The 24,736-nt window shown below is 38.6% G+C and overlaps 1 protein-coding gene across 1 annotated transcript; it reads left to right on the top strand.

The window, feature by feature from the left end:
* The first annotated feature begins 293 nt into the window (after positions 1–293).
* LOC106875199 (endoribonuclease LACTB2) lies at positions 294–24,736 on the top strand. The gene is made up of 7 exons (XM_014923242.3): positions 294–732; positions 8,730–8,893; positions 11,658–11,778; positions 17,667–17,769; positions 19,643–19,867; positions 21,343–21,424; positions 22,964–24,736. Exons 1-7 carry the CDS (start codon positions 422–424, stop codon positions 23,026–23,028), a joined length of 1,071 nt encoding a protein of 356 aa, XP_014778728.2. The 5' UTR covers positions 294–421; the 3' UTR covers positions 23,029–24,736.

Consider the following 24,736-nt stretch of genomic DNA (forward strand, 5'->3'; position numbering starts at 1 on the left):
ATACGCGCACACACACATATATGCATGCACATACATACATACATAATTCTTCGCTTAGTTTTGAACAGGGGCAGCTGATGAAGGAAATATTCTCTATGTGGCCTGTTTGTTTTCTGTGCTCTGTTTATGTTCTGTTTTTCATTTCGCCCACGTTTTTTGTGACGTCCTGTACCCAGATATGCATCAATATATACATGTAGATGTAGGTATGTACATACATGTACGTATATTTGCATATACTCACATATTATTTGTATTACATACATACATACAAACATACATACATGCATGTGCATGCGCACAAACAAGCAAAAAGGATGCAGCTCGGATAACGGACAGGGTCAACGACTATTGAAAAGGTCGCAAGACGCAACGAAAATTTTAGGGAAAATAAATAAGTAAATGAGTGGAAACTTTACCGATGTATGTGTTTAATAAGAAGGTACTAAAAGAGAACTACTCTTCCCAGACACAACAAAACAAACGATATGTATATCTCTCTCTCTGTATATCTATACTCATGGGAGACAACTCTAGATGCATTTCAGTCAAAAGTAATCCTTTCAGAGCGGTCACGCTGTTTACATCTGATCCAAACAGGTCCAGTAAAATGACTACGTTCATCCCTAAAATTGAGAAGCTTTCATCATGTGTCACACGTATCCTTGGATGCAATCCAGGCCATATGACACTTCAGGGTACAAATACATATTTAGTTGGTAAAGGAAATAGGTACAGTAAACTTTATTTCTTTCTTTCACTTGACACTATCAGTTGTTTAGTTTCATGTTTGATGCGATGGTACAGACGTATGATGAAAGGCGCTATATGTGTTACTCGCTTATCTTCTTTTCTATTGCATAGTCTACTTAGACCCACATTACGCAACGTGGTGTACTTATATTACAGAGAATGTCTTTATGCGGATATGTCAGTCTTCTATCCATTCGCTACTCAGTCAGTGTTTTACATAATCTATTGGCATAAGTTTAGTACCGCTACTCCAACTTAATGTTTTTTTCACAATTTTACCACTTATTGTTACTAATTCAAATACAAGGTCAGCAATTTTTAAGAGGAAGTGCTTAAGTCGATGCCATCGAGGGTGTAAATTACGATTACATCGGAATATGATGTGAAAAGAAAAAATATGAGCACACACATAGTTACTGACAACACATTACAGTTTTTTTTCCCGAAATTTCAGGTTTCGTTTTGGAGGTATATGTGATGTGTATCAGTATGTAGGTGTACGAACCCATAAAATTTGTTTTTTCTTATTAAAATTAAATTCCAATATAATCGTAATCTACACAATCGGAAATTAAAAAAACTAGGGGTGTGTGGGGCAAAATGAGTAACTATCGATTTCTCGTTATTTTCTACCTACTTGTTTGAACTGATTACGCTGCACGTATCGCGTTATTATTTTGTACTGTTGCATCATCCCGAGGAGTAAAAATTGGGGCACTATCATGCTATTAGCTGTCAGAAGTGAAAGTGCTCACTGCTAGTGAAGTATCTGTCTGTCTGCCTGCATGCCTGTTGCTGGCCTGTCGATTCTTTGACTACTGACAGCTAATACCATGACTGGCCGGAGCGAGCTATATGTCTGTCTGTCTGTCTGTCTCTCTCTCTCTATCTATCTATTACTCGAATGTTCGCGCGTCCGCGCTAGCTAGTCGTGAGTGGTCGATCCTATTATTTTTTAACTTCAAACTTCATTTGTTTTCTATTTTGATAAATTCTCTCTGTTGAAAATTATATTTTTATATTTTAAATAATTTGCAATTTCAGGAAATATGTTTTTATATTAAATTTGTGTTTTCTACTTACGACTAGCTAGCGCGGACTTTCGAGTAATAGATAGATAGAGAGAGAGAGACAGACAGATAGCTCGCTCCGGCCAGTCATGGTATTAGCTGTCAGTAGCCAAAGAATCGACAGGCCAGCAACAGACAGGCAGACAGACAGATACTTCACTAGTAGTGAGCACTTTCACTTCTGACAGCTAATAGCATGATAATGCCAAAATTGGTCAGCGTAGGTGTTGTTAAAGTTGAAAAAAAAAAACCAAAACAAACATTCAGGTGGCAGGTCCTCTTTTTTCAAATTTCTCCTCAACTTTGACTTTAATTGTGGTTGCTAATAAAATATCTAGTTAGCTTTTGGTGTTTAACAATCAATATTATTTTTCTCTATTGGATTTCAAGTCAATTTTTTTCCACTCTAATGTCTAATTTAATAATTTTCAAGTTTCAAAGATATGATGTCTAAAATGGGGTAAAATGAGTAATGTCTGATTTCAATAACGTCTTCTCTTAAACTGCACGATGAGTAAATTATATAACGAAGAAAACACTCCAGCGAATCGCGAAGAAGCTGTAGATGATATTTTATGTTGAGTTTTATTTTCTGTTTAGTCGTGTTTCTTTAATTTCATATCATGTGCCATTACCCCCCGACCCTGTTTCATTTGATCTAGATATTTATTTATGTATTAATCTTTTGCATTTCTGCATTTCCAATCTTTCTGATATTAAAAGATAAGTATTGATGTCTTACTCATTTTGCCCAACCCAAATTTGTCTTATATGCTCCAAAAGAACGGCAATAAAGAAGGCCATTTGCTTAATTGATATAGTTTTTGTAAGGTAGTGACCATATACAAAAAAATATATTTCGTATCAAAGTAAAAAAAAGCAATAAAAACACCTCATTTTTACCCTCTCCTACATATTTTTCTGAAACTCCGGATCTTTTTTAAAACGGGGGCCACATTTTTCATTAACGAAACACTTTGAAACTTGGAACACTGGTAGAATGTGTCATATAAAACATCTTTTTCTCTTAGTCTTCTTAAAAAAAAAAAGAAATCCCTAAATTATTCCATGTTAAAGTTGTCGTATTTCTGTAATTTCAACCAATCACTGACGTCCATTCAGCCGATATACATTAAGTGCCGACTACATAAACAAACGATTCTGAAACAATTCTATCGGTGATAGGGTTAGCGTTAGGGTAAAACAGCAAATTTAAAAAGAAAAAAAGCAAATAAAACGAAGAAAAAAAAAAAGAAAATGAAAAAAGAAAATAAAACGAAGCTATGGAAATTAAATACGCTTTACACCGCTTAATCAGCCAAAGGAGTAAATGTAAACAACTGAATACTTGTCAGTGATTGGTTGAAATTATCGAAATAAGACAATTTTTTACATGAAATAAATTCGAATACAAAAATATTTTTCTGTTCGATAACACAAAATAGATAAGTATACGAAGTTTGAAAGTCTTTCGGTACCAAAAACACTACGTAAAACATTAATGAAAAATGTGGCCCCCGTTTTAAAAAGATCCCAAATGGATATCATTTTTGAAGAAATTTTATTCGAGTACACTTCAGATGGTGTAGATTCTGACTATATCGAAAATTGTTGTGAAAAAATTTTCCGAGAGAACTTTAACATGGAATAATTTAGGGATTTCTTTTTTTTTTAAGAAGACTAAGAGAAAAAGATGTTTTATATGACACATTCTACCAGTGTTCCAAGTTTCAAAGTGTTTCGTTAATGAAAAATGTGGCCCCCGTTTTAAAAAAGATCCCCATTTTTCCGGAAGTTATGAAGCGATAAAGTCGGTGGGACATATATGAGGAGGTATGCCAGATCAGTTTTGACTTTTCTTTCTGGAAATATTTTTCTGATTTATGTTCTACAAAGTTACCCATCAGAAAAAAAATTTCCAAAAGAAAGTCAAAATGAAAACATCATGGGAAGAGGTGGGGAAAAGATTCCCTCTCCACTCTGCAAAAAACGGACAAATTGCCTAAAATCTACACACCCTAAGAAATCCCAGATTTTTGTGCTGTAGACTCATGTAACTAAAATATTCCTCATTTCGAAGTAGGGCTAAAACCTTCTTTCTTGAATATTTTAAGCTACCCCAGTTTCTGTCAATGCCAGATCACTTGTTTATTTTTTAAACAATGGAACTCAAAGTAGATAACGCTATTAATGTAAAATATTGGGTTTAAACTACCCTTTTGGCTGGCAAAGATGAGTTGTACACACTGAATCCCCGAAGAACTATATTCATTGTACGCATATCTGTGGAGTCCTCATCATCATCGTTTAACGTCCGCTTTCCATGCTAGCATGGGTTGGACGATTTGACTGAGGACTGGTGAACCGGATGGCTACACCAGGCTCCAATCTGATTTGGCAGAGTTTCTACAGCTGGATGCCCTTCCTAATGCCAACCACTCCGAGAGTGTAGTGGGTGCTTTTACGTGCCACCAGCACGAGGGCCAGTCAGGTGGTACTGGCAACGGCTATGCTCAAAATGGTGTATTTTACATGCCACCTGCACAGGATCCAGTCCAGCGGCACTGGCAACAACCTCGCTCGAATGCCTTTTCACGTGCCACCGGCACAAGTACCAGGAAGGCGACGCTGGCAACGATCACGCTCAAATGGTGCCATCTACGTGCTACCAGCATGGAAGCCAGACAGCTGCTCTGGCAACAATCACGCTTGGACGGCGCTCTTAGCGCTCCACTGGTACAGGTGCCATCACGATTTCGCACCAACAGGTCTTTGCAAGCTGAGTTTAGTGTCCAGTGAAGGAGACGTTGGCATGGTTGCCAGTCGTCAGAGTATTCATTAATTTCATGAGCAAATTGTTCCATTGATTGGATCAACTGGAACACTTGTCTTAACCAACAGTGTCAGTTACTCCATTACTCTACACTAATTCCTACACTCAGTCCATTATTCCCACAATACTTACCCTTTTATCCTAGAAGGGCAGATTGTCTCTGTGTTGGTCTGAGACACACCTTGGGGGATGAAACAAATTAATGTAGAAAGTTGATGAATGCAGAAGATTTGGTTTTCATCCCAGCAGCATTAATATGGAAGGACTGTGGTTGGTGTGGGGTGGGAGGTGGGAAGATGAGTTGTGAGCAGTGAGGTTGTAGAGGAGAATGACTATGAAGAGGAGTAACTTGAGTTAGTTGTCCTTGATGCAAAAAAAGATGTGGTTGTAGAGTTCAGAAAGTGATGGGGAAGCAGATATTTTTGGAGGAGCAGCGGGAAACTTTGAGCCTGACTAATTGGAACTCTATGTTGCTGATGTGCTGGTGAGAGAGGTGATTGTAGAGGGGTGAGTAGAATCTATATATGGCTTGACTGAAGAGCATAATATGGACAGCAAAGATGGATATTGATAACAGTCTAGAAATTTGTGTCTCGGTGACAAATAAGATGTGTGGTTTGCTGGATAGTAAAAAAACAATTATGTGAGACCTATGTTGGATTGGGAAGACACATTGGATATGTTGTTGTTGTTGGCACTCTGTCGCTTATGACGTCGAGGGTTCCAGTTGATCCGATCAACGGAACAGCCTGCTCGTGGAATTAATGTGCAAGTGGCTGAGCACTCCACAGACATGTGTACCCTTAACGTAGTTCTCAGGGATATTCAGCATGACACAGTGTGCGACAAGGCTGGTCCTTTGAATTACAGGCACAACAGAAACAGGAAGTAAGAGTGAGAGAAAGTTGTGGTGAAAGAGTACAGCAGGGTTCGCCACCATCCCCTGCTGGAGCCTCGTGGAGCTTTAGGAGTTTTCGCTCAATAAACACTCACAACGCCCGGTCTGGCAATCGAAATCGCGATCCTATGACCGCGAGTCCGCTGCCCTAACCACTGGGCCATTGCGCCTCCACACACATTGGATAAATGTAGTCGTAAATACACTGGGTGTAAAAAAGGAAAAAGACAGGTTAGTCACAACTGGAAAGCCTTTTGATCATTAGCCTGCTTGATCAAAATCTGACTTGGTCTAAACAATAACTTAGGATTGTTAAAGATGATTGCATACATCTGAATAAATCTAAGTACAACCCCTAATTACACTTAACCCAATTATGCTATAAATAGCATATATAAATAACAAGCAATACCTGGGAATGTTAGCACACCAGGCGAAATGCTTAGCAGTATTTCGTCTGTCTTTACGTTCTGAGTTCAAATTCTGCTGAGGTCGACTTTGCCCTTCATCCTTTCGGGGTTGATAAATTAATCACCAGCTGCATACTGGGGTTGATCTAATCAACTGACCCCCTCTCCAAAAATTTTGGGCCTTGTGTCTAGAGTATAAAAAAATATATACATTTTCTTAAGGTGGCGAGCTGGCAGAAACATTAGCATGCCGGGCGAAATGCTTAGCGGTATGTCGTCTGTCTTTACATTCTGAGTTCAAATTCTGCTGAGGTTGACTTTGCCCTTCATCCTTTCGGGGTCGATAAATAAAGTACCAGTTGTGTACTGGGGTTGATCTAATCGACTGATCCTTCCCCCAAAATTTTGGGCCTTGTGCCTAGAATAGAAAAGAATATTTTCCATGTTTTTCAAAGAAGACTGAAAGCAAACGCCCTCACATGTGGAACAAGCGGGCACCTTCACATGTCAGTGATGCTCATTTACAACCGTCATGTGCTGTCTACACAAGGGTACACACACACACGTACACGCATACACACACACATGTGCGTGTGCGTGCACCCACACATACACACACACACGTTACATGCATATGTTAGGCCTCTTTCAGTTTCCATCTACAGAATTCACTCACAAGGTTTTGGTCAGCCTAGGGCTATAACAGAAGATTCTTGCCCAAGGTGTCACACAGTAGGACCAAATCCCAAGCCATATGATCGAGAGGCAAGCAACCTTCTTAACCACACAGCTACACCTTGGCAATAATTTCAAGTGTAACCAGCTCACTTATTCGTATCTTTACTTCATTGGACACTAAACTCTGCTTGCGAAGACCTGTTGAGGCAAGTGAAATCGAAATCATAATTGAACCATATTCGATGACTGGCACCTGTGCCAGTGGAGCACTAACAGCACTGTCCGAGTGTGATCATTGCCAGAGCAGCTGTCTGGCTTCCGTGCTAGTGGCATGTAAATAGCACCATTTGAGCGTGGTCGTTACCAGCGTCGCCTTACTGGCACTTGTGCCAGTGGCACAAAGAAAATCATTCGAGCGAGGTCATTGCCAGTGCCACTGGACTGGCTCCTGTGCAGGTGGCATGTAAAAAACACCATTTTGAGTGCGGCCGTTACCAGTACTGCCTGACTGGCCCTCGTGCTGGTGGCACGTAAAAGCACCCACTACACTCTTGGAGTGGTTGGCGTTAGGAAGGGCATCCAGCTGTAGAAACTCTGCCAGATCAGATTGGAGCCTGGTGCAGCCATCCGGTTCACCAGTCCTCAGTCAAATTGTCCAACCCATGCTAGCATGGAAAGCGGACGTTAAACGATGATGATGATGATGATGTTACCAGTTCACATGCAAAGTGTGATTAACTCTATTGCAAATGTTGCATGTCATGGTGATATTTTGTTCAACATTTGTAGGATGTTAAGCATATCATTAGGCTTGTCATTTCTAGCTGTATCTTGTTTGTTATCTCAAGTTATTTCTGCTGTCATCTTTTGCAAACACTTGTTGTGATCAGGTACATATTACAGAATGTGTTAAGATAAAAAATATTGTTTTAATTCATTGCAGTTATAACTTAATGATGAAAAATAGTCATAAGTGTTTATAATAATTCTCTCTCAGAAAAGGAAGAGAGAGAACTCTTGAAGTTTTAGTCAGTAAAAAACTAAATTGAGATACACTTATCTAGTTTGGGAGACTGAATCTGACATTTGGCAGCCATAATCTTTTCTACTCTAGGCACATTCGACCCCAGTATGTGACTGGTACTCAATTTATTGACCCTCGGCAGAATTTGAACTCAGAACGTAAAGACAGATGAAATGCCACTAAGCATTTTGCTCGGCATGCTGACGTTTCTGCCTGCGAGCTGCCTTTTGGCAGCCATAATGACAATTTCAGGTATGTTTCTGTCTTATTGGACCTCATCAGTAAAGCATTGTTCACTCAGTGGTTGCCAAGATCTCAAGACTTTTAATGCTTAGTGGCATTTTGTCTGTCTTTACATTCTGAGTTTAAATGCTAATTTAGTTGACTTTGCTTTTCATCCTTTCAGGGTTGATAAATCAAGTACCAGTTGAGCACTGGGGTTGATGTAATTGACTAACCATTCCCCTTAAAGTTGCTGGCCTGGTGCCTAGAGTAGAAAGGATTATTATTATCATTATTATTATTATAATTATTATTATTGAGTGAGAGAGCAGTGCATGCCATCAAAGTGACACGGGGGTACAATTATACGAAGCCCAATATACCCATCATGATTACCCGTCTGATAAGGGTACACCAGGCACATGCATCACAACCACATATACACAACAGAAGAAGAAGAAGAAGAGGTGGTGGTGGTGGTGGTGGTGGTGTTTCCTTCTCAAGCCATGCCAGGCTCATAAGGGACAGTTTCTTGGTTTCAGTGGCGTATAAAGTCCCCCACCTGGACGGGATGCAGAGTTAATAATTTTTGCCAGCTGAGTGAACTTGAGCAATGTGAAATGAAGTGTCTTGCTCAAGAACACATCACATCATCTGGTCCAAGAATTGAAAACACAATCTTACGATCATAAATCCAACTTCCTTACCACTAAGCCACGCACCTCCACCTGTGTCCCTGTAGTAGAAAGAATTATTCTTTTTTATTTTTAAAGGAAATAAATTTCATTTTAAAAATGAATTTTTCAAATTCATGTTCCCTTGTATTACTCCATCTTTTCAGCAAAATACTGATTGATGCTGGCGAAGAGAATAACTCTGAATATATTTCACTGCTTCAGACAGAGCTGAAGACGAATAAATGGTTTATTAGTGATATTATCGTCACTCACTGGCATGCTGACCATGTTGGTGGTGTTGCTAATATTCTGCAAAATGTACAAGAAGGTAAATCAGTTTTTATTAGAAACATTTATTTACATTTCAAATCTTAAATGGATTAGAAATTTCATGAGAATTATACATAACATGAAGTTGTAGCCAGAACCATTTTTATAGCATCATATCCAGTTGCCAGTACCGCCTGACTGGCCTTCGTAGGATTTTCGAGTGAGATCATTGCCAGTGCCCCTGGACTGGCTCTTGTGTGGGTGTCACATAAAATGCACCATTTTGAGCGTGGCTGTTGCTAGTACCGCCTGACTGGCCTTCGTGTGGGTGACACGTAAAAGCACCCATTACACTCTCTGAGTGGTTGGCGTTAGGAAGGGCATCTAGCTGTAGAAACTCTGCCAAATCAGATTGGAGCCTGGTGTTGGCCATCCGGTTTCACCAGTCCTCAGTCAGATCGTCCAACCCATGCTAGCATGGAAAGCGGACGTTAAACAATGATGATGATATCCAGCTGAAGCATCTTTTGTGTCCAATTACTTCTTTGTCCTTGTATGATCTCAATGAGTTAGGTTTTATTTTTTTCAACAAGATTTTTTAGTTCATTACAACAATTTACTGACTGTGTGAATCAGTGGTTCTCAACCTTTTTTTTTTTTTTACCTGTGGACTCTTTTGATTCCAATTTTACTTGGCTGAGTCCCCATTGCCATTTGATTTTTAAAAGAACCCTATTATATTTTTGTAACCAAATATTATTAGGAATTGTATAAAAACAATTTGTTAAAATATTTTGTGCATTGTAGAAGTATATACCAGTTTGTTGCAGATACGTTGGATGATGACGGGTTGGATGAAATAATGGAAACACCTTATTAAACACCTTTTATACCAAGACAAAACAATGTACATGATAACACTTCCAACCAGTTAAGATCAGAAGCCATGAGAGCCAGTGACTGGTACTGCATCCGGGCGTTTATCATCATCATCATCATCATCATCATCATCAGCATCATTATTTATGGTTTCCTTTCATTATAACTTTATTTCAGCTGCCTTAGCACCAGGCATCCTCCGTAGGTCAAGAGTTACAAGGGCACTATTGTTTTGCTATGCATGCTAAAAATTATCTCCACATTTATTCCATTTTAGATGGAGAGTGCTTTCCGTAGTATATGGGCTGTACCCATCAAGGTTATCTTTCGTAGTTCACAGAGTTTGGAATTACCAGGGAGTTGCTTAATATACTTCTAAGCTCCCTTCTTTATCATTCCCAACGCACCAATTACTACTGGTATTATCGTAGTACTAAGCTTTCACATTTTTGTGATTTTGCAGATCTTTATAGTAAGAAAGTTTTTTGTATTCCTTTCTTGAGACATTTTGATCTTGTAGGACATACATATCTATTATTATTATTATTGTCTTTGCGCAGCTTCTAATGCTGGAGATGTACTACGGTGCCAGCTGTTCATTACCAGTGAACTAAAGTAACACCCCTTATTTTTCAAGCACCATCCAGAGTATTCGAGCGGTTCCAAGCAGTGCTGTTTTATTGCAGCCCCTATTTGTTCCATGTACTTCTCAAGATTTTTACTCACTGTTCCCGGGGCTCCGACAATTATTGGTACTACTACCACCTTTTTCATCGACCACACCTGCTTAACCTCCGAAGCTAACCTGTCATATCTATCGACTTTTCTTTCTTCCTTATCGCATACCTTGTTATCAGCTGGGCATGCTATATCTATGATCCAGTATCGTTTGCTTTCTTTCTCAATTAACACTATATTATCATTATCATCATCATCATTATCATTATCATCATCATCATTATCATTATCATATCAATGCTAATCATGTCACCCAGATATCAAAACCTCTCTGCTACTTCCAGAGAGCTGTACAGTCTTTAGTTCAAGGTTGAAAACTATTCTTATAGTGAACTACTTCAGTGCGTCTGGTACATCTAAAGTTTTGGTTCCCTCATGGTCTACCAAAGCTCCTGTAATTGGCAAGATGCAAATTTTTTTTGAGCGATGCCAACCTTCAGTTTTGGTCTCTGTATTCTTTTCGTTGTCCAAACCAGAGGTTCTCAATTATATTTTGTCTTTGGACCGTTTTGATCCTGCTTTTGGTCTGCTAGACCCCCCCCCCCCCAATACTCATTTGATGTTTTAAAAAAATGATATTCTTATAATTAAATATTATTGGGAATTGTATAAGTAAAGTAAAGACTATTTGCCAACAATAGGCGCAGGAGTGGCTTTGTGGCAAGTAGCTTGCTTACCAACCACATAGTTCTGGGTTCAGTCCTACTGCGTGGCACCTTGGGCAAGTGTCTTCTACTATAGCCTCAGGCTGATCAAAGCCTTGTGAGTAGATTAGGTAGACGGAAACTGAAAGAAGCCCATCGTATATATGTATATATATATATATATATATATATATATGTATGTGTGTTTGTGTGTCTGTGTTTGTCCCCCCCATCATCGCTTGACAACCGATGCTGGTGTGTTTAGGTCCCCGTAACTTAGCGGTTTGGCAAAAGAGACTGATAGAATAAGTACTAGGCTTACAAAGAATAAGTCCTGGGGGTCAATTTGATTCGACTAAAGGCAGTGCTCCAGCATGGCCGCAGTCAAATGACTGAAACAAGTAAAAGAAAAAGAATAACAAAATCTTATATGACCCCAAGGGTCATGGGAGCCTTGGTTGAGAACCATTGGTCTAAACTATTTTCTCTTACAAATTAGCTGCATTTCAATTATATGCTTACTCTTCCTTACAGAAATTTTTCTTACATCTTTATTTTTAGCTTCCTCTGCAAAAGTACATAAATTTCCAAAACTTCAACCTCCTGAAAGTTATATTGGTTCTGCTCCATTGAACTTCATCGAAGACAAGCAAGTGATTTCTGCAGGAGGTGTATCGGTGCAGTTAGTATTTTCTGTTTAATTTCCCCTTTGTTTGTAAAAAAGAAAAACGAAAATAATTTTTATAATGTATCGTTATTCTTTGAACTGTTTTATATCCATGCATTTATATGTATTGCTATCTAATATTTTGTTTATATGAGATATGTATCAAGAGAATTATCATTCGCTCTATTTCCTATTAGTTTCATGTATCATTCACAACAACAATGATATTTCTGCTATCCTTGTGTAGAAGCCTTATGTTTTAAGTTCTGAGATAGAGCAACAATCTTAACTCTTGATACAGATCAACCTGAGACTGCTCTTCGATTTATAATACTGAACCTTCCTTACTAATGTCATTATATTTAAATTAATTCAAGCGAGATCATTGCCAGTGCCGCCGAACTGGCTCCTGTGCAGGTGGCACGTCAAATACACCATTTTGAACGTGGCCGTTGCCAGTACCGCCTGACTGGCCTTCGCCCCGGTGGCACGTAAAAGCACCCACTACACTCTCGGAGTGGTTGGCATTAGGAAGGGCATCCAGCTGTAGAAACTCTGCCAAATCAGATTGGAGCCTGGCGTAGCCATCTAATTTCACCAGTCCTCAGTCAAATCATCCAACCCATGCTAGCATGGAAAGCAGACGTTAAACGATGATGATGATGATGATGATGATGATGATGATATTATTATATTGTGTGAGAACTTTTTGTTATGTTCCAAACACATGGTTAATAACAGCAGCTACCATATTTGCTTGTATATAAGTCAGAATTTTGTGTAAGTTATACTCCTAATTTAGTGCTAAATCTTGGTACAAAATTTCTTCCCTTCATAGTTTTAGCTTTGTCCTATGCACAAGTTGTGTCCCAGTTCTTTCAGTTAAAATCAAATATAAAACAGTGTAACTTTTACACAAGTAAATACAGTTGTTATTTTACTAAACATCTTCAAAATTATTATTTTAAAACTTTATAAGGCAGTGAGCTGACGATCGTTAGCAAACTGGGCTACAATGCTTAAGAAGTATTTCATCTGCCTTTATGCTCTGAGTTCAAATTTCACTGAGGTCAACTTTGCTTTCATCCTTTTGGAATCGATAAAATAAGTACCAGTTTATCACTGGGGTCAATGTAATTAACTTACCCCCTCCCCAAAATTGCTGGCCTTGTGCTAAAATTTGAAACCTAGTAATAATAATGGTTAGACACCAGCACTTCAAAAGGGAAAAAGGTTGACAACATGTCTACTGGCTTAACACGGTTGGAAGGCAAGCAGTAAAATATCTGTTTTCTCTGTCTTACTCTTTCTTAGTCACTTACTCATATTTTGTTTTGTCTGTCCCTTTTTATGCTCCCTTCATGAAAATAATAGAATTAAAAAAAAAAATGACACCACTGTTCTTACTATAACTGAAAGTAAGTAGTAAAAAAATTTGCTTTCCTTTCCCAATGTTTCTGTTGACCACTTTATACTGAGAAATGAAAGAATATGAAATAAAAGTAAATATGACTACAATGAATCTTGTGAAATTTATCTATAATCAATTATATATTACGCAAAAATTATTCATCGAGGAAAAATAGTAAGGCATACCAGTGCATGTGTTCCATACATAGAGTCTTCACCCCTGATATATATATATATATATATATATATATATATATATATATATATATGTAATAACTAGTGACCGAGACCTTTGGAAATATGCTGTGCGTGAGAAGTCCTGACAAGACAAGTGAGACGATAACCCGTGGCTTTTACCAGGGGTGTAGCCAGCCCACTTATGCGTACCTTTCCTTCTTTGGACACAAAACCCTGCTTGCGAAGACCTGTTGAGGCAAGTGAAATCGAAATCAAAATCAAAATTGAACCAAATTTGATGACTGGCACCCGTGCCAGAGGAACGCTAACAGCACCATCCGACCAGGATCACTGCCAGAGCAGCGGTTTTTCCCCCATGCCGGTGGCACGTAAAAAGCACCATTTGAGTGCAATCGTTTCCAGCTTCACCTTATTGGCACTGGTGCCGGTGGCATGTGAACAAAACATTGGACTGACTCCTGTGCAGGTGGCAGGTAAAAAACATCATTTGAGTGTGGCCGTTGCCAGTACCGCCGGACTGGTCTTCGTGCTGGTGGCACGTAAAAAGCACCCACTACACTCTCGGAGTGGTTGGAGTTAGGAAGGGCATCCAGCTGTAGAAACTTTGCCAGATCAGATTGAAGTCTGGTGTAGTCATCTGGTTCGCCAGTCCCCAGTCAAATCGTCCAACCCATGCTAGCATGGAAAGCGGACGTTAAATGATAATGATGATGATGATGATATATATATATATAAACTACAATTTTAACTACAATTAAACTATGATCTTTTAATACAATGATCAACTTCTAATTGTTAATTGTTGCTCCATTTCTTTTCTTATTTATTTATCTGTCTGTCTGTTGTCGTTTAACGTCCACTTTCCATGCTGGCATGGGTTGGACAGTTTGACTGAGGGCTGGCAAGCCAGGAGGCTGCACCAGGCTCCAATCTGATCTGGCAATGTTTCTACAGCTGGATGCCCTTCCTGACACCAACCGCTCCGAGAGTGTAGTGGCTGCTTTTTACATGCCACTGATGGGCCCGGTTTCCTGGTTTCTATGGTGTATGTGTTCCCCCAGCTGGACGGGACACCAGTCCATCGCTGCGTTACTCAAGAAACAAGAAGAAAGAGTGAGAGAAAGTTGGGGCGAAAGAGTACAACAGGAGTCGCCACCACCACCTGCCAGAGCCTCGTGGAGCTTAGGTGTTTTCGCTCAATAAACACTCAATGCCTGATCTGGGAATCGAAACCGCGACCCTCCGATCGCGAGTCCGCTGCCCTAACCACTGGGCCATTGCGCCTCCGATATATATATTGCTTAATGTCAAAAAAAAAGCTCTCACATTTTGTTCTCCCTCTATCAAGAATCTATCACTGGTTAAGATATGCAGACCGAATATGAACAGATAAGTTAAAATGTGTCATTGTCCTCAGATTTAATCTATACATTTTTGCTTCCCCACCCCATCCTCATTAACTTTAACTTAGCTTAATCTAATCTATTCTAATTTAAATCAATCTAATCTTATCTAATTTTGCTTGATTTGATTTAACCAAAGTCAATTTAATTTAATTTCATGTTTGTTTTGTATCCCCTCTCTCTGTCAACATCTTCATTAATGTTTGAAACCCTCGTTCATCATCATCGTTTAACGTCTGCCTTCCATGCTAGCATGGGTTGGACGATTTGACTGAGGACTGGTGAACCAGATGGCTACACCAGGCTCCAATCTGATCTGGCAGAGTTTCTACAGCTGGATGCCCTTCCTAATGCTAACCACTCCGAGAGTGTAGTGGGTGCTTTTACGTGCCACCGGCACGAAGGCCAGTCAGGCGGTAAAAAATTCAATTTAATTCAATTTAATTTAATTTAATTTTTGCTTGCCCCATATTTCCTCTTGTTCTTTAGTTATTGATGTTTGCTTATCACTTTAAAATTAATTTGCCCCATATTTCTTCGGTCAATGTTTGCTTATCATTTAAATTAATTTAATTTAATATTTGCTTGCCCTGTATTTCCTCTTATCTTTGGTCAACAATGTTTGCTTATGCATGATGTGCCCCCCCCCCCCCCCCCCCCCCTCCCCGCCACCCTTTCCAACCCCGCCACCCTTTCCAACCCCACCACCCTTTCCAACCCCGCCATCAATAGGTTCTTTTGTACCAGAACCTTTTATGTCAACCCTTCCATTGTTCCTCCTCTCCTTGCAGTAATGTCACCCATTTTTCTATAACACCAACTTAAACATGACCAAGCTGTACTTAGTTTTATTGCTTAGTTAATTAATTAGTCACTAACTATATATATCAAATTAACTACCCTTATCCTACTTATTTACCTAACTTATTTACCTGCACCTATATTAGCATTATTTGCTTGCATTTGTACTAATACCAATATACAACACCCACCACCACTAGAGGTAACAATAGTTAATCAGTTAACCTATATATATATTTTATGGTGTCTGTATTAACACTTAACTAGGTCAACTTATCATCATCATCATCGTTTAATATCCGCCTTCCATGCTGGCATGGGTTGGATGATTTGACTGAGGACTGGTGAACCAGATGGCTGCACCAGGCTCCAATCTGATCTGGCAGAGTTTCTACAGCTGGATGCCCTTCCTAATGCCAACCACTCTGAGAGTGTAGTGGGTGCTTTTACGTGCCACCGGCATGAAAGCCAGTCTGGCAGTACTGGCAACAGCCACGCTCAAAATGGTGTATTTTATGTGTGTATATATATATATATATATATATATATATATATATAAAGTGGTCAGGATTCCTGGCTTTCACCCAGGTGGTTGAGGTTTGATTCCTGGCATGGGAACACAATTATTATATAGTCGTAAATAGCTTGCTTACCAACCACATGGTTCTGGGTTCAGTCCGACTGCATGGCAACTTGGGCAAGTGTCTTCTACTATAGCCTCGGGCCAACCAAAGTCTTGTGAGTGGATTTGGTAGACGGAAACTGAAAGAAGCCTGTCATATATATGTATATATATATGTGTCTGTGTTTGTCCCCCCACCATCGCTTGATAACCGATGTTGGTGTGTTTATGTCCCCATAACTTCACAGTTTGGCAAAAGAGACTGATAGAATAAGTACTAGGCTTACAAAGAATAAGTCCTGGGGTTGATTTGTTTGACTAAAGGCAGTGCTCCAGCATGGCTGCAGTTAAATGACTGAAACAAATGAAAGAATATATATATATATATATATATATATATATATATATATATATATATATATATATATATATATATATATATATTTTTGTACTTGTATCTGTACTAACATTGCTGTAATAATGCTGGTATAGCACCCACGTCCAATGGAGTAGCAAGTGTAACTTGAATGATGGTGTTGGCAAATGTCAGTTAGAACCTTCTTTTCAGATGCCGATAGCTACAGTTACCACTTCCATTGTTACCGCCTACCTTCCCACACATTCCCTCAGAGTTGGCACTGTCAGTGTAGGCACATTGAAAGATAGGTCTTCTGAGATTGTTGAGATGCTTGAAAGGAGATGTGTTGATGTATGCTGCATTCAAGAAGTATGGTGGAATGGATCTTTATCCAGGTTCCTCATTGGCAAAAGACATTGGTATAAATCCAACGATCACTATTGTGAGTGTTGTGGAGTTTAGTAACATCCTACGATCACTGAGTAATTTCCCCAAAATCAGGGTTTTTATAACTGTTCATATCCGAATTCTAGGAACCATATTTTGTGAAAGATTTCTTTGACAAAAGTTTAGAATTCGTACATGGGCTGTACTTTCAACCAATGGGATTACGAAGAATTTTGGTTGTTCAGGCAAACAACAATTACGTCATATTGCTGCCTTTTATGACTTGCTACACTGTAAATATAAATATGTAAATTTATTGCTTATATCAGGAAATGTAAACATTGGCAAGAAAACTGATAAGCTGGTGCTTTTGAACAAAAATACCTCATGGTATTTGTTCTAAGTTGTATAGACCCTCCCTTGCTCTCTTTGGCCATTATAAATGAAGTGAACTAGTGATTGGTTCATTGGAAGCTGCAATGAAAAATAGTGTTGTTCACAAAACGTGATATTTAAACAAAACAAATAACTGTAAATAACTGCCATAGTCGAGTGAATGGTGGTAATTTGATATACTAAGATAAGTTTTGAATGTCATTAGAGTAGAGAGATTGGGAGACACAGTGGTAAAAGGCTAGAGTTATGAAAATCTAAATTATCTATTTTCTCTTGTGAAAATAGGACACCAGAAAGATAGATTGATATTATAAATTCCTATTTGTAGAGCATTCCACACACCTGGACACACTGAAGACCATATAATACTTCAACTGAAAGAAGAGGGAGTGGTTTTTTCAGGAGATAATGTCCTTGGTGAAGGAACTACAGTAAGTAATGAATATATTATCATTTCTCCAACCTTTACTTACGAAAATCTAAGATTAGTATCATTGGCATTGTTCTTCTTGTTGTCATAGCCTTCGCTGCTGTTTCCATCATCGTCATTTTAATGTTCACTGTTCCATGCTTGCACTTCCTGTCACACAACCCTCAATGTTTCTGCTTAGCCAGACATGTTTTCATGGATGACTGGATATGAATGACATTGTTTGTATGACATTGACACTTATTTTACAACTATAATGCAATGTCAAGACAGAGCAAGACACTTAAACACGCGTGCGCACACACACACACACACACACACACACACACATGCATGCATGCATGCATACATATTGCTCATATAACAAGCTTCTTTTAATTTCTGTCTACTAAATCTGTAATAATAATAATAATAATAATAATAATAATAATAATAATGATAATGATAATAATAATGATAATGATAATAATAATAATAATAATGATAATAATACTAATAATAATCGTATCTATTATAGGCACGAGGGCCTGAAATTTTAGGAGACAGAACTAGTCAATTGCATTGATCCCAGAATTTCACTGGTACTTAATTTATTGACCCCAAAAGGATGAAAGGCAAAGTCGACCTTAGCAGAATTTGAACTCAGAATTTAACGAGGGGCAAAATACCGCTAGGCATTTCGTCCAGCATGCTAACGGCTTTGCCAGCTTGCTGTCTTAATCATATCAATAATAACGAGCGCTCAGAGAGCACAAACCTCTGCCAAGGCAACACCCATGTCCTCTCAACAATTAGCCAGACATGTTTTTTGAAATGAGAATATCTGAAATAACTCGACTGCTCTCACAAACGAGAATACTAAAAATGAACCTGATTGCTCTTAAACAGAAAAATAATCCAAATATATATATATTGTATGAGAGGTGAAGGGAGAGGAGATGAAATACTAATACAGTGAAGGAGAAGTCATCATCATCATCATCGTTTAATGTCCGCTTGGACGATTTTACTGAGGACTGGTGAACCGGATGGCTGCACCAGGCTCCAATCTGATCTGGCAGAGTTTCTACAGCTGGATGCCCTCCCTAACGCCAACCACTCTGAGAGTGTAGTGGGTGCTTTTACGTGCCACTGGCACAAGCGCCAGTCACGCGGTACTGGCAACGGCCACGCTCAAAATGGATTTTTTTTTTTACATGCCACCTGCACAGGAGCCAGTCTAGTGGCACTGGCAACGACCTCGCTCGAATGAATTTCTAATGTTCCACCGGCACAAGTGCCAGTAGGGCGACGCTGGTAATGATCATGCTCAAATGGTGCTATTTACAGGCCACTAGCATGGAAGCCAGACAACTGCTCTGGCAATGATTACGCTCGGACAATGCTGTTAGTGCTCCACTGGCGCAGGTGCCAGTCATCGAATATGGTTCAATTATGATTTCAATTTCACTTGCCCCAACAGGTCTTCGCAAGCAGAGTTTAGTGTCCAATGAAGGAGATGTTGGCATGGGTGCCAGTTGTTGAATTTGGTTCGATTTCGGTTTCAAATTCACTTGCTTCAACAGGTCTTCGCAAGCAGAGTTTAGTGTCCAATGAAGTAAAGATACAAGAGTAATAGCCATGACAGAGAGGGAGTGAGAGAAAGTAATGACGATGAGAAAGATGAAACGAAGTGGTAAAGAGAGTATTGTATGCATGAGAAAGGAAGGAGTGATAGATGAATAATGAAGGAAGGAATGAGAAACCTGATAAACGGCGTTTGAAGTGTGAGTATATGTGTGTGTAAAAGAGAGGTATGTTTGCATGTGTGTGTGTGTACAATTGAAATGGGATGGCAAAAGATTCATCACAAGCACATTTCTCATATGTTTCAGGTTATGGAAGACCTACATTCTTATATGAAATCACTGCAGGTTATCCTTGACTTAAAGCCGTCTGTTATTTTTCCTGGTCATGGTCCAGTGGTCTGTGAACCAATACCATTTGTAGAAAATTATATTCAACACAGACAAGAGCGAGAATCTCAAATATTAAACCATTTGAAAGAAAACCAAGGAAATATGTTGACAGTTGAAGAAATTAGAGAGAAAGTGTATAAGGTAAGAAATAATTCTGTCTTTCTACTATAGAAGCAGGACCTAAAACGTTGGGGAAAGAGGCTAGTTGATTACATTGAGCCCAGTGTTCAGCTGGTACTTATTTTATCGCCCCTGAAAGGATGAAAGTCAACCTTAGCAAGAAAGGATTATTAGGCCATGTGTGTGTTTGGAAGATAAATTAATATTGTTATGAATGGAAAAAATTATATTAATATAATTTCTCATTTGTATGATGTGAATTAGAATGCCACTCTCTGGTTTTGCAAGCAAAGACGAAAAGTAATTCTTTGTGGTTACGTGACTGTTTAAAGCTTAGGGGTATGATTTTGGTGTGCTTTTATGTTGTGGGTGATGTATAAAGACTACTATTGCCCACGTGGTGAGTGAGTTTGAGCTGGAAGTTCGTCGCAAGCGAGTTCGTGCTGGACGACGATGTGCAATGGGTGATGTGATGAAAGTCAACTTGGGCGTTTTTTTTATATAATAGCCGGTGCCATGCGGTCAATGTGTGAGATGGGGCCAGGCAAAAGTCGTGTGGAACAGTCGACACAGTATTTAGTATCGAGTATGAAGCTAGTTTCGGTGGTTAATGTGAACGGTGGAAGGTTTTGAACTGGCTGCGAAAATAGTGAACTTGGCAACGTAAAGAAGGCGGAATGATACTGTAAATTCGGAAGTAACACAAGTCCAGTCGAAGAAAATAGAAATAAATATATAGATAGAAAATAAATCATTAGACTGATAAATAAAAGAAGAGCTCACCAAAGAAGTCTACACATTTCAGAGGTAAATGAAAGAACTCTCTAAAAACTCTCTAAAGATCTGTTTATTTATTCCATATATCTTATTGGCTTCTTAATTAAAGTTCCTGTATTTTGGTTATACTCAACGGTTTTGTTTGTTATTTTCAATACTTCTGACTTCTTTGATTACTGCTTCTTCCACTCTAAGAAAGTCGGTTCGCTGAGCTCGCATACATGCTTCTGAGCTATCAGACACAGACTGTCGTGTTGTAGGTGAATTTTGGAGGCTGCGTGCGGCATAACAATATGAAGTTTTAATGGAAGGTTTCAACTTAGATCACATCTTGCTCAAGGACACAACACCTCACTGAGAATTGAACTCACAACCACACAGTTAGGAGGCATATACTCTAACCACTAAACCATGCTTCCTCCTTGAGGATGATGATGATGATGACAATAATTACACTTCATGCATCTCTTACTGCCCAGTTCCTTTTCTGGTCCTTTGTAATTAGATATGAATTATGTCCCTTGTACTATTAATAACTTGGGATACTTCAGTTTATTTTTGGACTCCTGTCTTACTGTGAATATTTGTGATAAAGTATCTGGCTTAACGACTTTAAACTTACAATGTTTTTAATGATAGTTATAGTATCATATTTATTTATTAGACTTTTTAAAATATAATCTGGGAAGTTTTACTTCAACTAATTTCTCTAATTTCAGGATCTTGCAGCCTCTCTGCATAAAGCTGCAGAGAACAACATAAACTTACACCTTGGAAAACTTTTGAAAGAAAACAAAATTAGTAAGTAAACATATCATCATCATCATCATCATCATCATCGTCGTCGTTTAATGTCCGCTTTCCATGCTAGCATGGGTTGGACGATTTGACTGAGGACTGGCGAACCGGATGGCTGCACTAGGCTCCAATCTGATTTGGCAGAGTTTCTACAGCTGGATAGCATTACAAGATACGATGAAAAGACAAACACATATCATCATCATCATCAGTATCATCATTTTAATGACCATTTTTTCCCCTGTGTATCAAGGCAGATTTTCTACAGCTGGCATAGGTTGGAAAGGTCTTCATCAGTGCAACCATGTGGTTTTGGGTTCAAACCTACAGCAACTTGCAGATGTTTGTAGTAACACACCTGTATTTTGTATTTCATTTCACTTGATGCCAGGTGGCAGTAGTGCTGTCTAAAGGCTGGGGCACATTGAGCTGTTGCTCAGGAGCCTCACAGGTCTAGGGGTCCAATTCCAATCTATGTATGCTTTGCCTCGCTGTCATTAAATTAATGCTAAAGGGCCAAGTACATTGATTTGGTTAGGGACCTACAATGCTTGTAAGACAGCCCTGGCTGCAGAATCTTTAGTACATTGGACAAAATGCTTAGTGGCATTTCTTCCAGCTTTTACAGTCTGAGTTCAAATCCTGCCAAGGTCAACTTTGCCTTTCATCCCTTCAGGGTTGATAAAATAAAATATCAGTCAAATAGTGGTGAAGTTGTTTTGTCCCATCATCATCGTCGTCATCGTCGCCGTCGCCGCCGCCAGAGTTTCTACGGCTGGATGCCCTTCCTAACACCAACCGCCCTGCAGAGTGAAGTGAGTGCTTTTTGTGTGGCACCAGTACAGGCGAGGTCAGTTTCTCAAAATTGCTGGCCTTGAATCCTGCAACTGACCAGCATTCCATTCAAGGGGGGTGTTGTGATCCCAGTCACTTATAAGCCATGGAAACCAGGTAACCAGCCCCATAAGTCCTAGGACTCAAGAGTGAAGGTAGATGGCTTAGTGGTTAGGGTATTCAGGTCACGGTCATATCATTGTGAGTTCAATTCCCGGTAGTGCCTTGTGTCCTTGAGCAAGACACTTTACTTCTCCTTGCTCCAGTCCACTCAGCTGGCAACAATGTGTTGTACATGCATTTCATAGGGGCCAGCTTTGTCACCTTCTGTGTCATGCTCAATCTCCCTGAGATCTACATGAAGGGTACGTGTGAATGTGGAGTGCTCAACCACTTCCATGTTAATTTCATGAACAGGCTGTTCCATGAATTGGATCAACTAGAACCATCATTGTCGTAACTGACAGAGTGCCAAGGGGGTTCAAGAAAAAAAAAAAAAAATCCCAACCTAATAGTCCAAATTTCTTATGCTAAAAGACCATTCAAATAGAATATTCTGGAAATAAAAATAGAATATTCTGGAAATAAAAAGAGAATAGTGAAACATATGTGTTCTGATATTATAAAAATTATTTCTGATGTTTAAATCATGTACTTAATTCAGTTAGAAAATGGTAACAGCTGTGTTTCTCTTTTATTTCTTTGCAGGTTTTGTTGATGATGGTGATGTGAAAAAGTGGTCAATGTTTAAAGAAATCAAGCATAGTTTGTAATATGAATACATACAGCAACAAAAATATTTCAATCCGGTGTTTAAAGCTTATATTTAAAATGAGTTTGATAATTTCTTCTGTTTGTTTGTCTGTCTGTGTCTCTGACGTATGCATGAAGGCACTTGCGTGAGAATTATCTCCCTTTGAATCGTGTTTATCGCTCTGAGATGACGAACCTGTAAATTGACAATAACTATTTTGTCTCTGAATTCTGTTGTAGAATGTTTCATTATCAATGCGAAAGATGGTATCATTCGTATGATAAAACAAAACGAAACGAATTGTAACCAGTGAAATACATTGGAAAACTAAATACAACACGAGATAGTTTGGTCAATACTAATATGATTTTATACTTTCGTATTAGCATTTCTCGAATTTGTTATAAGAAATTCAAGTCCAAATTAGTTCTTTATGAACTTAGAAGCTTGTGTTAGTCTGCTGTTAAGAAGCCAATTTGCTATATACATGTTACTATATACATGTTACTATATACATGTTACTTAATATACGTGTTACTTAATATACGTGTTACTTAATATACATGTTACTTATATACACATGTACTTATTTTGCATGAATAAAAGAAAACGAATCAATTTTAATCATCAGCTTTTTTAACCAAATATTCCACTTTTATGCTTTAATATTTGTTGTCTTTTAAGGGAGCAAGCTGGCGGAATTGTTAGCATGCTGGGCAAAATGCTTAGTGGCACTTCGTCCATCTTTACGTTTGGAGTTCAAATCCTGCTGAAGTCAACTTTGCCTTTCATCTTTTCAGGATCGATAACATAAGTACCAGTTGAACACTGGGGTCGCCATAATCCACTCAAACCCTCCCCTAAAATAGCTGACCTTGTGTCAAAATTTGAAACAAATATATTTGTTGTCTTTGAGTTCAAATTCCGCTGAGGTTGACTTTGTTTTTCATCCTTCCAGGGTCAATAAAATAAATACCAGTTAAGCAGTGGGGTTGATTTAATTGGGTTACCCCTTCACTGAACTTGCTGGCCTTGTGCCAAAATTCGAGATCTATATTTGTTGTCTATTCATTTTTTTTACCTTTTGGTACCATATCTGATGGCACATAAGACTCCCCCCCCCCACCTAATGTCTCTAAAACATCAACCTAGGTTTTATATCCGTAGTTAAACTCCTTCATAAGCTTTAATGCCCTAAAAACTTTTTTTTAATCTGAATATGTGCTTCTGAAGTTGGTGCATGTCTAATATCCTGTGTATCTTTTATGCAATCAAATATTGCAGTTAGAAGACATTAGCAATGCAAATTCCATAATAATTCCATGTTGAATTTCTATTAATTTATTTTTATTCTTTAAATATTACAAGCAAATTCTTTCACAATGGTTCGAAAATTGTATTTCGTTTGCTAATGTATTTCACTAATTCCTGACATAACCAGTCTAGCAAATATTTGAGTAAACATGAACTGTGATGTTTAAGGTGCAAAACTGGCAACAATTAACGAATTGAGTGCAGCCATTGAATGAGAATGCACACAAATACTGAACGTAATGTTTCTTGATGTTTGCAATTCTATTGCTTTGTGTTATCAGCAATGCCTGGGCCAGAACAGTCATAAGTTTGAAAACAGGCATTCATAAAAAAAAAATAAAATGAAATTCTGTAAATGTTTCTATTAAATTTTGAAAATGAAAACTATTTTAATAAACACTGATTAAAAATCA

Source organism: Octopus bimaculoides, chromosome 4 (genome assembly GCF_046866305.1).
Source record: "Octopus bimaculoides isolate indiv1 chromosome 4, ASM4686630v1, whole genome shotgun sequence".
In the NCBI taxonomy this organism is placed as follows: domain Eukaryota; kingdom Metazoa; phylum Mollusca; class Cephalopoda; order Octopoda; family Octopodidae; genus Octopus; species Octopus bimaculoides.